Here is a 15,885-nt window from a genome sequence, read left to right as displayed (position 1 = left end):
TTTGAGCCACAGCGCCACTTCTGGTTTTCTAGTGGTAAACTGGAGATGAGAGTCTCAGGGACTTTTGTACCCAGTCTGGCTTTGAACTGTGAGCCTCATATTTCAGCCTCCTTCTAGTCTAGGTTTATAGGTGTGAGCCACTGGCTCCGGCTTGGATCTAATTTTATACTGTAGACCAGTATTGTCTGTAATCCTCGTGCTAGCATGATAGACATATGCCACTGTACCTAACCACTGATTAAGATGGATTCTTACCAACTTGTAAGCCCAGAATGGTCTTAAATAGTGATTTCCAGTCTGTACATCCAAAGTAAGTAGAACCATAGACTTGAGGTACTGCACCCAGGCCAGTATAGCCTCAATTGCTTGAGCTTTAAAGTAAAAATAGGAATTCTTTATGTTGTCCTGTGTTATGCAACTCAAAGATGCCTCACTCAAATAAATGCTCAGTACAATATACTTAATAAACCTTTATCTCACACTTATTCAAATATGACCTGATAAGCCAAGTGTGTGGGAGGGTAATAACAAGGGCATGTAGATTTACTGGATTGTGCTAGTTCTCTGTTTAACCAACTAATACAAACTGAGGGGGGAAAAAACACAAAAAGATCTTTGATCTTTGGGGTGATTTGTTAACATACCATCTCTCTGTGTGCTTGGATTATAGGGCTGCAAATTTATATTTCCTCTTCCTAGTTGTTCTGAACTGGGTGCCCTTAGTAGAAGCCTTCCAAAAGGAAATTACTATGCTGCCTTTGGTGGTGGTCCTTACAATTATTGCAATTAAAGATGGGTTGGAAGATTACCGAAAATACAAAATTGACAAGCAGATCAACAATTTAGTGACTAAGGTTTACAGCAGGTAAGCATCACTAAGGAATATGCATGCATTATGTGAAAGCATGATCTCTTTTTTTTTTCTCCTTTTAGAAGTGACTAGGGACCTTTCTGTATTGTTGTTGTCTCCAGTGAATATTTCCTAAAATTGTACCATGAATTCAGTTTGGGTTCAAAGGGAAATAAAAGTCATTATCAATCCAAGACTTTAAAAAAGGAAAGTTTCTCTGCATCATGAATTAAACTTCAGACTACAGGAGAGCAAGCAGGCAGGCAGGTGGTTTTATAACACTGGATGCCACAATTTAGGATTAGGAACAGGATGGGTTATGAAAAGCAGAAGTGGACTTGAATTGATGTGAAATATGAGATGGGAATGGAAAAAGAAGGCAGGAAGTTGCATATGGGAGAAAAGGGATTGTGAAGACAGAGAAGAGTATTCTGCTTTTGATGCACAAAACCAGGAGTACCTTGGGGTATCAGCATCTCGGGGTACTCACAGTGCAAGTCTATTCAGGAGTGTGTTTGTTATTGGAGACCTGTATTTCCAATATTTGTGAAATAGAAAGTCTACATAGCCAAGCATAAACATGGTTAAGATGAGTGTTGAACCATGTCATATAGTCTGTAAAGCTCCAGTTAATATTTAGTCACCAATAGAGATGTTTTTATAAATTGAGTGATTATCTTCTAAGTGATCTAATCAGTGTGGTCTTTTGTCCCTACGAATTGTCACAATCAGAACAAAAAATGGTTTTTAATTTTTCTCCCATAGGAAATAGGAACCTCAAAGCTCTGTAGACTACTAAGTGAAAAACAGGACTATGTAAATGACTTGAGGAATTAGTTGAAGGCCGTGACCTCACAGCAATAATTACAGTAAATATTGTTTAAAGGCAGACAAGGACTAAGATTTCCTTAGTAGTAATAATGACATATACTGAATTTAAAGTCTATTTTAAGATAGAAAGATCTAACAAATGATTCCTTAACTGTGTAAATAATATTAAATTTCTTTGAAACTGGAAAAAAAAGCAATAGAGATATCTTCAACCTTAGGTGAGCCATAAAAAGAAAAAGAGGATACTGTACACATATTTTGATCTATTTTTAGTTGAATGCTCAGGTGTGATGACTGTTCATATGGAAGGTTGTTTTCATTCACTGATCATTTGAGGCTAATAATTTACTATGGTGAAATAATGATGTTTAAAACATGTGACCTATGGTTATTATATTTCCATGGTATTTTCTTCTATTATTATTTAGCCTCTTGGCTGGACCAAAAACTCTCTGAGAAGAGACAATGTGCTTTCACTCCTTTCCCAGGTTCTCTGGTACCCCAAGCACACAACAGCATGCAAGAATCATTCTACATACAAAACCATTGAAACCTATGTGTAATTTCATTCTAGAATTATACTCAAATAACATGGAGTTTCAATGGGAAAACTGGAAAAGTCCATTCTGAATTTCCAGATGAGTTTGAGAATTTTGGTTTTAGGATTTTGTAGCTTCTCCTTTAGAATTTAGCTGTTTTTTGTTTTGTTTTTAAATTATATGTTTCAGGTTTTTTTTTTTTCCATTTTTAGGAAGGAGAAAAAGTACATGGACTGTTGCTGGAAAAATGTCACTGTTGGCGACTTCATTCGCCTCTCCTGTAATGAAATCATCCCTGCAGATATGGTGTTACTCTTTTCCAGTGATCCTGATGGAATCTGTCACATTGAAACTTCTGGCCTTGATGGAGAAAGCAATTTGAAACAGAGACAGGTGGTACGGGGGTATGCAGAACAGGTAAATAATATGTTCTCCGGGGGTGATTAATTAACATTCTTCTTTTTTTCTCCTTGGGAAATGACTGAGTTCTTTTCTGTAGTACAGATAAAGAGAGTTTTAATTTCATTTTATTTAATGACTGACAAAACAATCTCAGTTTTAATCAATTTCTAGATATCAGTAGACCTGTACTATATTGTGTAGATAACAGGATTAAATGACTTTGGTGTTCAAACACTTCTGTCTTCAGTCACTTTGTGGAGCTAAATTAAAGAAACCTGGTAGAAGGAAACTACTGTAGAAGAAATTTATTTTTCTTAATCTTGAATATTGATTTGTGTATAGCTTGACATTGCTCCTAAAATAGCTCCTAAAATATATCATGACTTACATTCCAAAGCTTTTGAAAACATTCACAGCCTTTTAGGTCACATAACTTCCATATTTTTTTTTGCCAGTCCTGGGGCTTGAACTCAGGGCCTGAGCTCTATCATTGGGCATTCTCAAGGCTAATGATCTACCACTAGAGCCATAGCACCACTTCCAGCTTTTTCTATGTATATGGTCCCAAGGAATCAAATCCAGGTTTTTGTGTATGCTAGGAAGCACTCTACCACTAAGCCAAGCTCCTGGCCCATCCATACCTTTTTTTTTTTTTTATCCTGCTGTATTAAGGGAAAGGACAACTTTGAAGTTATAGAGTTCTGCCTTTAATAGCTGTGGGTTTGGGCAAGTTACTCAAGTATTTTATGCCTACCTTATCTTAAATTGATGATGCTATTTCCTTTCCAGTGTCTTTGTAAGATTCATATGCAACCACATTAGGTACAGTATATAAGAGCTGAATCTTTTCTTTGCATATAGAATCACTTGAGATGAAGTATATAAAATTTAGTGGTCATATGTTTAAACCTGAGTGACTAATAATCTGGGGTTTCTCCACTTGGTTTTTGTAGGTCAAACAACATTTTAGCTTCTTACCATCCTTTAGTAAATTTCACTTGGAGTGAATTTTTGGTCCTGTGAACTTTACATAGACCCTCTGATTAACATGCCCCTCAGCTTAGTGCTACTGTCACTTTTATAAACAGTCCTGCTCCTAAAATTTTGGGAAAATCTTGCACAGCTTAGAATTCTGTTGTGCTACTGAATATCTTCTTTTTGAGGATGATGTAAACTATTCCTTATCATGGCTTGGCTGTGATGAAAGATGAGTGCTCTGGAACCCACTGACCTCTACTCTAATTCTGGCCTAGCCTTTTGAAAATGTCCGACCCTCATTGTTCCTGTGTCTCATCGTGTGTTAATTAGGCTAAATTGTAGTAACACCTTCATGAGACTGTGAAAAAGAAATCAGTATATTTAGTGTATTCAAAATGTGAATTCAACTCTGTAGAAAAGACCTGAAGGCTGGGAAAGTGGCTTAGTGGTAGAGTGTTTGCCTTGTATGCATGAAACCCTGGGTTCAATTTCTCAGTACCACATAAACAGGAAAAGCTGGAACTGGCACAATGGCTCAAGTGGTAGAATGCTATCCTTGAGCAAAAACAAACTCAGGGACAGTGCCCAAGCCCAGAGTTCAAGCCCTAGGACTGGCAGAAATGAAAGAAGGAAGGAAGGAAGGAAGGAAGGAAGGAAGGAAGGAAGGAAGGAAGGAAGGAAGAAAAGAAAGAAAGAAAGAAAGATAGACAATTGACATAGCATATCATATATCTTTCATTGTCACATTTGCTGTGATATGTGTATTCATATTCTGAGCTTTGTTATTAACAATATATAGGTGTATCATTGACTAATCTTCCTAATAGCCAAAAGCTATATAAAAATAGAGAAAATGAGAAAAGTTTCTATAATTTGTTCTTAGTGAAACTATACCTTATAAAAGCTCTGTATTATGAAGGTATTTTTGTTTACACAGCCACTAGCTTCATAAAGTACACTAAATTATCTACTTTATTCACAGAGGAGTGTTCATTTAAAATTTTGATTTATAAATTCTGGCTGAAAATACATTATCTCAAAGAATATGTACCTTTAACACAAGCACTACTGATAAGATTAAAGACCAGCAAAAGAAGTGTTTTCAGTGTTACCAACAAAGAAGTGTTTGAGTAGAAGGTTTCTTCTGGTGTCTTGCATGAATTCTAACACATGATTTGTAGGTTCATTTAAAGCATGGCCTAGGGCCATTCTGATCCCAGATATGCATCCCATGGTTATGCCTATACTCTCTTTCCTCTGGGAAGTTTAGAACAAGCTTTGTGGCAAAAGAGACTTAATTACTTTTCCAAGAATTAATGAGCATGATAAAATGTTTAACCAGCAAAATGTCCGTGCTTCAATCTTAAATTCTTCTTGTTTTGTGATATTTGAAAAATATTTTTTAGGACTCTGAAGTTGATCCTGAGAAATTTTCCAGTAGAATAGAATGTGAAAATCCAAACAATGACCTCAACAGATTCCGAGGCTTTCTGTGAGTGACATGTGACTTACCTTTGGGGACAAAAGTGGACTTGGCTTAACTCAGTAAAAGTTTTGTGTACTTAAAACCAAGTCAAATCATTACAGAACACAAGTTAGCCACCTATATGTTAGTTTACCAAAATAATTTCATTAATCTTTATCTTGGTCTGTAGTTATTGAAAACAGTAGCAACATGCTGGGCTCTGGTGGTTTATGCCTATAATCCTAGGCAAGCCTCTACCACTAAGCTAAACTCCCAGCCTATGCCTGTAATCCTACCTACTCAGGAGGCTGAGATTTGAGGATCATGGTTCAAAGCCAAATTGAGTAAGGTCAATGAGACTCTTAATCTCTAATAAACTACTCAGGAAAAGCTATGACTCAAGTAGTAGAGCACTAGCCTTGAACACAGAGAGGCTCATGGATAGAGCCCAGACCCTGAGTTCAAGCCAGGACTGGCCAAACAAGCAAACAACAACAATAAATAATAATTGTAATGACATTTCTTATTAAAATCTTCTTAGAATCACCTTTGGTGGTATAGGAATATGAGCTCCACAATCTTTTTTTTTTTTTTTTTTTTGAGACAGGATTTCACTATGTAGCCCAGACCAACCTCAGCCTCCCAGGTACTGGGGTTACACTTGGAAACCACCAGGGCTAGCTTCCTGAGCTCCATAGTAAGCTTGACACATGAGTGTTTGGAAGCTCTGTTTGGACTAAAGTGGTGGGTTGAATAATAGCTTTCTTTAGATTTAAAGTAGTAGGTTAGCTACTATGATTAGAAAAAAGTTAGACAGTGATTTGACCATTTGTTTTAGAATATCAGAGGCTTTCTGTAGCATCCACATCCCTTTTGCAAGGGCAGTTAGACGTTAGGTCTAATTTGATGCTTGGCTTTGGCCACTTAAGTGCTTTATGACTCTAAGCCAAGTTATTTACTCTTTTGATCCTCAGTTTTCTGAGTTTTACAAGGAAACAATTCATATTTAGTTTTAGTAAATTACAGAAAGAGACAACTCATTTTTTTGTGTGGCTAGAATTAGCCTCATCCAGTTGCTTAGTTTCAAAGGCATTTAAGAAAAAACTAATGACCTTCATGAACATAAATGTAAATGTTCTACCTAAAATTATGTCAAATCAAATCTAATAATACGTAAAAAATATAATACTTCATGACTTATCCCAAAAGGCAAGATTTAACAGTATAAAAGGGTAACAGTATTAACATTATATTAATAAGCCATATTTAGCAAATTCAAGAAGGAAAGGAAAACCAAGTAGTAATTTCTTAGATAGAGAAACATGATTTGGCAAAGTTTAACTTCCATTTCTGAAAACTGGGACAATGAAGGAATATTCTCAACTTACAAAAGGATATATAGGGGTCCAGAGGTTGGCTAACAATAGAAGCCCTAAGTTCAATTGTTTTGTAACCACGAACACAGAAAAAGCCAAAAGTGGTAGAGTTCTAATTTTGAGAAAACTCAAGGACAGGGCCCAGGCCCTGAGTTCAAGCCCCAGGACTGGCAAAAAGAAAAAAAAAAAGGGATATATAGTAGCTTGTAGCTAGCATCATGCTTAGTGTTGAAAGACTATTGCACAAGAGCAAGACATGAATGCTTTCTCACACTGCTTTTGTTCAAGATTGTACTAGAGGTTCAAGCTATTTCCAGCAGGTAAAATGATTTTCTTTGTAGAAAATCTGATGAAATGATAAATTTTTTTTAAAGGCTACATAAAATACTCAAACAGAGAAGTGAGTTTAACAGTAGATCAGTACACTCAAATCAATTCTGCTTCTCTATATTCTGAGCAATCAGATATCACAAAGCTTTTAAATATTATTTATAATATTTAATTCAGGGATAACTGAAATGACAGTGTTGAGTTTTAACCTGTGAACAGTATGTGTATCTCCATGTAATTAGGTCTTTAATTTCTCTTTAACAATGCATAGTAATTTTTTGTGTATAGCTTTCATATCCTTTGTCAAAAATTTATCTATGTTCTATTATTTTCCAAGCTTTCACCTTAAGGAAGTGTTTGCATTTGTCAGTTTGAGTGTGTCTTTTAGACTAGAGAAGACTGGGTCTTCTTGCCTTTTGATCCAACATGCCAATCTGTCTTTGGATTGGAGAAATGAGTCACTTATTATTGAATGTTAGAATTGAAAAGTAAGCAGTAGATCCTGTTATCTTTCCCCCAAATTTGATTAGGTGCCTCTTCCTGTTCCATCTGTATTTATCTAATCATCTTGTAGGATCTGTTTTTTCCTACTTCTTTCATATTCATGTCATTCATCTATATGGAGGATGTCTTTTTGTATATCTGTAATGCTGGCTTAATGATGATAAATTGCTACACTTCCTGTTTTTTTTTGTGTGTGTAATGTTTTAGATTGCCCTTTAGTTATAAATGAAAGCTTGGCTACATACAGTATTCTTGGTTGTACCTTGATTCTCTTGTCCAAGATTTAGGGCTTTCTCTTCTTATTACTCTAGTAAGCGCATTTCCTATACCTGTAGCTATCAGCTTTTCTGCTTTCTCAGTACCCATCACCCACAATTTTGGTCTTTTAATTGAGTTTTAGGGTTCTTGGAATTTTTTTTCTGTTTCCTTCCTTCTTTCTAGTATTTCTATTCTTGTCTTCAAGCCCAGAAACTCTGACCTCCTTGTGATGCATTCTGTACTTTTGTTATTATGCTAGATTATTCAAGTATTAGCTTAGTTTTTTAAAAGCTGTTTTAAAGATATAATAAGCAGTTAGTTTTCTGGTAGTTAATTGGAGAAAACTGCAAATGGTGCTGTGGCTTAAGGGGTAGAGCTCTTCCTTGAGCTGAAGACCTCAGGAAGGACAGCACCCAGGCCGAGTTCAAGTCCCACAACCGACGAAAATAAATGAATAAATGATAAATAAATCTCTTCATTCTTTCCCACCCAACTCCACATCTTTTTTGTTGTGAATATTTCACTATATTTTATACTGGTTAAGGTCATTTTAAAAACTAACCATAAAAACATGGTCCTGCCTACAGAAATTGAGGACCATTCTGTATTAACTTCAGGCTTTTTTCAAAATCCTCTAATTGACTAAAAAGTATTTTTTTTTTGGTCATGGGGCTTGAACTCTTGAACTCTGGGCCTGGGTGTTGTCCCTGAGCTCTTCAGCTCAAGGCTAGCACCCTACCCCTTGAGCCATAGCACAACTTGTAATTTTCCAATTTTATTAAGAATAATTCTCTATTAACTGTTGTTTCCCTAAATATAGTGCATGCTAAGATCCTTATTTTGAATATTTCTAAGTTTCTGTAGTGACTGACAATGACTACTTAAAAAACAAAACAAAACAAATAAAAACAATGGGAGGTAAAAAAAAACTGGGAGCCAAAACAGGAAACTAAGATAACAAAAACAAAAGGCTCAGAAACTTTCTGTGAACTAATTTATTATTTGAAATCAAGAACATTCAAGTGCCACAATTTTATCTTTATACATCTACATTTGCCATTTAAAAACTAACCTGGCTACCCAGAAACACAACAAATCATAGAAAGTCTGGATAAGTGGGACTGCATTAAACTGCAGAGCAAAGGACATAGCTATCAAACTAACTAGAAAGCCTACAGAGTAGGAAAAGATCTTCACTACCCACACAACAGACAAAGGCCTCATATCTAAAATATATCAACAGCTCAAAAAATTAAATCACTCCAATACTAATCTCCAAAGAAATAACCATCCCATTAAAAGACTGGCCAAAGATTTAAAGAGAGTCTTCTCTGAAGAAGAAATAAAAATGGCATATAGACACATGAAGAAATGCTCCACATCTCTGCTCATAAAAGAAATGCAATCAAAACAACTAAGATTTCACCTCACTCCAGTTAGAATGGCCATGATCAAGACTATTAACAACAGATGTTGGAGGGGATGTGGCCAGGAGGGATCACTACTACACTGTTGGTGGGAGTGCAAACTCGTTCAACCACTATGGAAAGCAGTATGGCAATTCCTCAAAAGACTAAACATAGAGCTCCCCTATGACCCAGCAATTCCACTACTTGGCATTTACCCAACCATCCAGAAACAAGGACATACTAAATCCACTAGCACAATGATGTTCATTGCAGCACTGTTTACCATAGCAAAGATATGGAACCAACCCAGATGTCCCTCAGTTGATGAGTGGATCAACAAGATGTGGTATTTGTACACAATGGAATTCTATGCTGCTGTCAGAAAGAATGACATCTCCCCATTTGTAAGGAAATGGAAAGACTTAGAAAAAATCATGTGAAGTGAAGTAAGCCAGACTCAAAGGAACATAATCAGTAGAAACCTTGAGCTTTCCTAGCAGAGATTTACAATAGAGCAAAACCTAGATACATAAGGCCATATAGTATGATGCTAAATGAAAGGACCTCTAGGATATAGAAACAAAAGCCATATAATGAGTGATTGTTGTCCTTAATGTACTATGTTATCTCTCATCTCTTTTGCTGTCCTTGGTTATCTCATATTGTTACAGTATTTTACCTTGTTATCTGATATATTGTATATATGCTTATTTGGTTATTTGAAGATGGATAGGGAAGGGAGGAAAACAAGATGAGGAGTGGGGCTGGGGGAGGGAAATGGGGACCAAGATATGAGAAAGGGTATCAATGTTTGTGAAGTAATATACCTTCTATCTGGTGAATATAATGTAACCTTTCTATTAATTATAATAGAAAATATCTGAAAAAAAACTAACCTGGTTTACTGCCTTTTTTTACAGAGAACATTCCAGCAAAGAACGTGTGGGCCTCAGCAAAGAAAATTTATTGCTGAGAGGGTGCACTATTAGAAACACAGAAGCTGTGGTGGGCATTGTCGTTTATGCAGGTTGGTTATCCTTCTGGCTTTTATCGGTCTCCTCTGTGCTTTTCTACAACTTAACATTTTCATTGACTCAAAATTACCATCCATGGAAGCAGGAAGTGAACTTTGTCTTGATAAACTTAATCACTGTTTTGTTTTCTTTTTCCACAAAAACAGAACAAACTGACCAAAATACACTGTTTTCTTAAATTACCTCTTGTAACTATTTTTTTTTTTTGCCAGTCATGGGGCTTGCACTCGGGGCCTGAGCACTGTCCTTGGATTTTTCTCAAGGCTAGTGCTCTACCACTTGAGCCACAGCACCACTTCCAGTTTTTTTTTTGTTCCTATGTATGTGGTATCAAGGAATCGAACCCGGGTCTTTGTACATGCTAGGCAAGCACTCTACCACTAGGCCAAACTCCCAGTCCACTTGTAACTATTTTTTTAATCTGATATTTTCTACATGATTTTAATTTGTACATTTCTGGATATCTTGTGTTTACTACATAGGACATGAAACCAAAGCAATGCTGAACAACAGTGGACCGAGGTATAAGCGCAGAAAATTAGAAAGAAGAGCAAATACAGATGTTCTGTGGTGTGTCTTGCTTCTGGTTATAATGTGTTTAACTGGTGCCGTGGGTAGGTAAAATCTGTTGTTGTTGTTTTAACATCATTTTGCCAAGGGGGAATTTTTTTCAAAATGATGTTTGTGAATGTTCAGATTCTGTAAGGAAGCTTTTATTAGTCTCCTCATCTACTAGCCTGAAAAAAACATTAATAGTGACTGTTTATTCTTTGTCATGGTACTGAAGCAATCTAGGAGGATATCTACAGAGAGATAGATACAAAGGCCTTTGAATTTTACCTTCTTTCCCTAAACAATTAGTGTTCAACCAAAATGAATAAAGATTCTCTCCCTCCTTCTTAAGGAATAAAGTTCTGTATTGTTTTAATCTGTGTGTGTGTGTTTTTGAAAGGTCATGGAATCTGGCTGAGCAGATATGAAAACATATTATTTTTTAACATTCCTGAGCCTGATGGGCATGTCATATCACCAGTGTTGGCAGGATTTTATATGTTTTGGACCATGATCATTTTGTTACAGGTAATTTCCTTCAAGCTTACCATGAAATTTTAAGATTTTTTTGCTCATTTTCCAGCTACTTTCAGCTATAATCACTTTCTCTTAACATTTTCTTATTTGTATTTTCTTAGGTCTTGATTCCTATTTCTCTTTATGTTTCTATTGAAATTGTGAAGCTTGGACAAATATATTTTATTCAGAGTGATGTGGATTTTTATAATGAGAAAATGGATTCTACCATTCAGTGCCGTGCCCTGAACATCACCGAAGATCTTGGACAAATTCAGTATCTTTTTTCTGATAAGACAGGAACTCTCACAGAAAATAAGATGGTTTTTCGAAGGTGTAGTGTTGCAGGAATTGATTATTGCCATGAAGAAAATGGTGAGTACTGGATTTCTAAAAACAAAACAAAAAACCAAAGAAACTATTTTTTTTATTAAGGAATTTATTAACCTTGATTTTTTACATCATATTTCACATGACATATTTAATAAACAAATATTCAAGAAGGGAATCTGGATATATAATCACTGGCACTTAGATTTTAGAACATAATTAAAATTAGGCTGAGGGTTTGTATGTCAAAGATACATATTAATCTATGTAATAAAACATTATGTCTATAGAGTCATAGATTTTTATGTCTATGTAGTTGTGTTTATATTTTCCATACCATGTCCATAGCTTTGGTTATGCAAATATTGAGTCCTTGCTCTTGGACTGTTTGGATCTAATATCCACATATTAAGGATACCATGCGCCTTTTGTTCCTTTGGTCTTGACTTGTCTCACTCAGCATGATTCGCTCTAGATTCTTCCATTTCCTGCGAATGCCATTATTTTATCTTGTCTATTGGCTATGTAGAATTCTGTTGTGTATACATATACCACATTTTTTTATCCATTCATCTTCAGTAGGGCATCTGGATTGTTTTCATCACCTGGCTATTGTGAATAGTGCAGAGATGAACATAGCTGAGCAGGTATCCTTATCATATCCTGGGTTATGATGTTCAGGATAGATGCCCAGGAGTGATATGGCGGGATCTTAGGGAAGGTCTATTTTCAGTTCTTTAAGATACCTCCACATTGTTTTCCAGAGTGGCTGATCTAGCTTACAATCCCACCAGCAGTGCAGTAGGGTACCTTTTTCTCCACAACCTCGCCAATATCTGTCATTGTCTGAGTTCAAAATCTTGGCCATTCTTTCTGGGGTAAGGTGGTATCTTAGGGTTGTTTTTATTTGCATTTCCTTTATGACCATGGATGATGAGCATTTTCTCATTTTTAGCCTCTTCTTTTGATAAGTCTGTCTTTAGTTCCCTTGCCCATTTAGTGATTGGTTTGTTGGGCTTGGGGGGTGATTAGGTTCTTGAGTTCCCTGTAGATACTGGATATTAAGCATTTGTCTGATGTATTATTGGTAAATATCTTTTCCCAGTTGGCTGGCTGTCTCTCTACTTTAATGGCTATGCTTTTATCTATGCAGAAACTTTTTATTTTTAGGTAGTCATATTAATAGAGTCTCTCTCCACTCTATTGTGACCTTGGGATTCTGTTCAGGAATTTTTTTTGCCTATTCCTATGAGTTCCAGTGTCCAAAAAACTATTTGTAACATAAGTTTTTTGTTTGTTTGTTTTGGAAACCATTTAAGTACATAATTCTGGCCTAGAAGTCCTTTATTTACGTAGTAGATGCTCATATATATATATATATATATTTGATGTTACATTCTTTTTTCTTTTTTTCCATGTATTTTTATTGTAGTTAGTAGAAGGAGCACATTATATTCACCAGACAGAAGGTGCATTACTTCACAAGCATTATTACCCTTTCTTATGTCTTGGTCCCCATTTCCCTCCCCCCACCCCCCACCACTCATCTTGTTTTCCCCCCTTCCCTATCCTATTTCAAATAACCAAAAACACATATATTCAATATATCGGATAACAAGGTAAAATACTGTAACAATATGAGATAACCAAGGGATAACAAAAGAGATGAGAGATAACATAGTACATCAAGGACAATAATCACTCATTATGTGGCTTTTGTTTCTATATCCTGGAGGTCCTTTTATTTAGCGTCATACTATATGGCCATATGTATCTAGGTTTTGTTCTATTGTAAATCTCTCTAGGAGAGCCCAAGGTTTCTATTGATTATGACAAATGAGGGAAACCATTGAGCCTACGTTCCTTCTCTTAATATGATTTTTTCTAAGTCTTTCTACTTCCTTACAAATGGGGCGATGTTGTTCTTTCTGACAGTGGCATAGAATTCCATTGTGTATAAATACCACATCACATCTTGTTGATCCACTCATCAACTGAGGAGCATCTGGGTTGGTTCCATATCTTTGCTATGATAAATAGAGCTGCAATGAACATCATTATGCTAGTGGCTTTAATATGTTCTTGTTTCTGGACGATTGGGTAAATGCTAAGTAGTGGAATTGCTGGGTCATGGGGGAGCTCTATGTTTAGTCTTTTGAGGCATTGCCATACTGCTTCTCATAGTGGTTGAACGAGTTTGAACTCCCACCAACAGTGTAGTAGTGATCATTCCTGGCCACGTCCCCTCCAGCATCTGTTGCTATTAGATTTCTTGATCCTGGCCATTCTAACTGGTGTGAGGTGGACTCTTAAGAGTTGTTTTGATCTGCATTTCTTTTATGGCCAGAGATGTGGAGCATTTCTTCATGTGTCTGTATGCCATTTTTGTTTCTTCTTCAGAGAAGACTCTCTTTAAGTCTTTGGCCCATCCTTTAATGGAATGATTGTTACTTTGGAGATTAGTTTTGGAGTGATTTAATTTTTTGAGCTGTTGATATATTTTAGATATGAGGCCTTTGTCCGTTGTTTGGTTGGTGAAGATCTTCTCCCACTCTGTAGGCTTTCTAGTTAATTTACTAGCTGTGTCCTTTGCCATACAGAAGCTCTGCAGTCTAATGCAGTCCCACTTATCCAGCCTTTCTCTGATTTGTTGTATTTCTTGGTCCTTATTAAGAAAGTTTCAACCTGTGCCAAGGAGACCTAGTGTATCTCCTATTCTTTCTTGTAAAGTTTTCAATGTATCTACTTTTTTTCTTGATTTCTTTGATCCTTTTGGAGTTACTCCTGGTGCAGGGTGACAAAGAAGGATCCATCTTTAGTTTTCTGCAGGTGCTTAACCAGTTCTGCCAGCACCACTTGTCTTTCTTCCATTCTATTTTTCTGGCTCCCTTATCAAAGATTAGGTGGCCATAGGTTTGTCGGTTAATATCTGGGTCCCCAATTCTATTCCGCTGGTCTTCCGGCCTGTTCTTGTGCCAGTACCAAACTGTTTTGATAATTATAGCCCTGTAATAGAGTCTAAAGATTGGTAGTGAAATTCCTCCTGCGCTGTTCTTTCTGCTAAGAAGTGTTTTTGCTACAGGGGATCTTCTTTTATTCCATATGAAATTTTGGATTGCCTCCTTCTATTTCTTTAAAGAGTGACATTGGGGTATTGATGGGTATTGCATTGTATCTGTAGATAGCCCTTGGCAAGACTGCCATTTTCCCTATGTTAATTCTTCCAATCCAGGAGCATGGGAGGTTTTTCCATTTCCTCAGTTCTGCTTTAATTTCCTTTTTCAAGGTTTTGAAGTTTTTATCAAAAAGTTCCTTTACATTCTTAGTTAATTCCTAGGTACTTTATTTTCTTTGAGGCTATTGCAAAAGGAGTTGCTTTCCTGATTGTTGCCTCATTCTTCTCATTGTTGGCATAGAGGAAGGCAGTTGATTTTTAAGAGTTAATTTTATACCCTGCTACCTTGCCAAAGTTTTGAATCAGTTTAAGCAGCTTGGGAGTTGAGTCTACAGAGTTCTTTAAATACAGAATCATGTCATCTGCAAAGAGAGAAAGTTTCACTTCCTTTTTCCTTTTTTCAATCCCCTTTGTGCTTGCTTCTTGCCTTATTGCTCTGGCTAGGAATTCTAGTACTATGTTAAGTTAAAGAGGAGTGGAGAGAGTGGGCATCCTTGTCTTGTTCCTGATTTTAGAGGAAATGGCTTTAGCGTTTTGCCATTCAGTATAATACTAGCTGTGGGTTTGCCATACACAGCCTTTATTATACTGAGGAATGTTCCATGGATTCCTATTTCTCCAGAGCTTAGCATAAAGGGGTGTTGGATCTTGTCAAATGCCTTTTCTGCGTCTGTTGAGACAATCGTGATTCTTGTCCTTGCTCCTGTTGATGTGTTGCATTATGTTAATTGATTTGCGTATGTTGAACCAGCTTTGCCTCCCTGTGATGAATCCTGTTTGATCATAGTGTATAATTTTTTTGATGAGTTGCTGAAGACGGTTGGCCAGTATTTTGTGGAGAAGTTTTGCATCAATACTCATCAAAGAAATGGGTCTGTAGTTATTTTTCTTTGATGAATCTCTGTCTGGTTTAGGGATGAGGGTTATAGTAGCTTCGTAGAATGAGTTTGGCAAAGAGCCTTCATTTTCAATTTTGTTGAAGAGCTTGAGGAGTATTGGTGTGAGCTCTGCTTTGAAGACTTTATAGAATTCAGCTATGAGTCCATCTGACCCTGGGCTTTTCTTGGGTGGAAGGTCTGATTGCCATTTCTATGTCAGTGCTTGAAATAGGTCTGTTTAGTTGGATTAGGTCTTCTTGGTTCAGTGTGGGTATGTTAATATTGGCTAGAAATACATTCTTTTTTCTTTAAAAGTAAGTGATATGTTACTAAATTATACAATGCTAGATATAAACACTTAATAGCTGACACTAAGCGACACTCAAAGACAGATACTCAAAGCTTGCTTTGCTTATCTGTTAGTATCATTTGGTGTCCTTAACATTTGTATTGTAACA

At 36.3% G+C, this 15,885-nt stretch overlaps 1 protein-coding gene across 1 annotated transcript in view; it reads left to right on the top strand.

Moving 5' to 3' along the window:
- The window catches only part of Atp10d (ATPase phospholipid transporting 10D (putative)), a 72,115-nt gene that overhangs the window by 19,065 nt on the left and 37,165 nt on the right, over positions 1–15,885 (top strand). Inside the window, exons 3-9 of the mRNA XM_090343636.1 lie at positions 671–865; positions 2,433–2,637; positions 5,007–5,092; positions 9,863–9,969; positions 10,459–10,590; positions 10,929–11,056; positions 11,167–11,419. Of these exons, the coding sequence (XP_090199762.1) occupies positions 671–865; positions 2,433–2,637; positions 5,007–5,092; positions 9,863–9,969; positions 10,459–10,590; positions 10,929–11,056; positions 11,167–11,419 (1,106 nt within the window). The remainder of the gene's footprint in view (positions 1–670; positions 866–2,432; positions 2,638–5,006; positions 5,093–9,862; positions 9,970–10,458; positions 10,591–10,928; positions 11,057–11,166; positions 11,420–15,885) is intronic.

The sequence above is a fragment of the Megascapheus bottae genome, chromosome 13 (assembly GCF_031878675.1).
Source record: "Megascapheus bottae isolate mThoBot1 chromosome 13, mThoBot2.hap1, whole genome shotgun sequence".
Taxonomy (NCBI): Eukaryota; Metazoa; Chordata; class Mammalia; order Rodentia; family Geomyidae; genus Megascapheus; species Megascapheus bottae.
The sequence above is the reverse complement of the archived record's forward strand: the minus strand, read 5'-3'. Positions and strand labels throughout refer to the sequence as shown.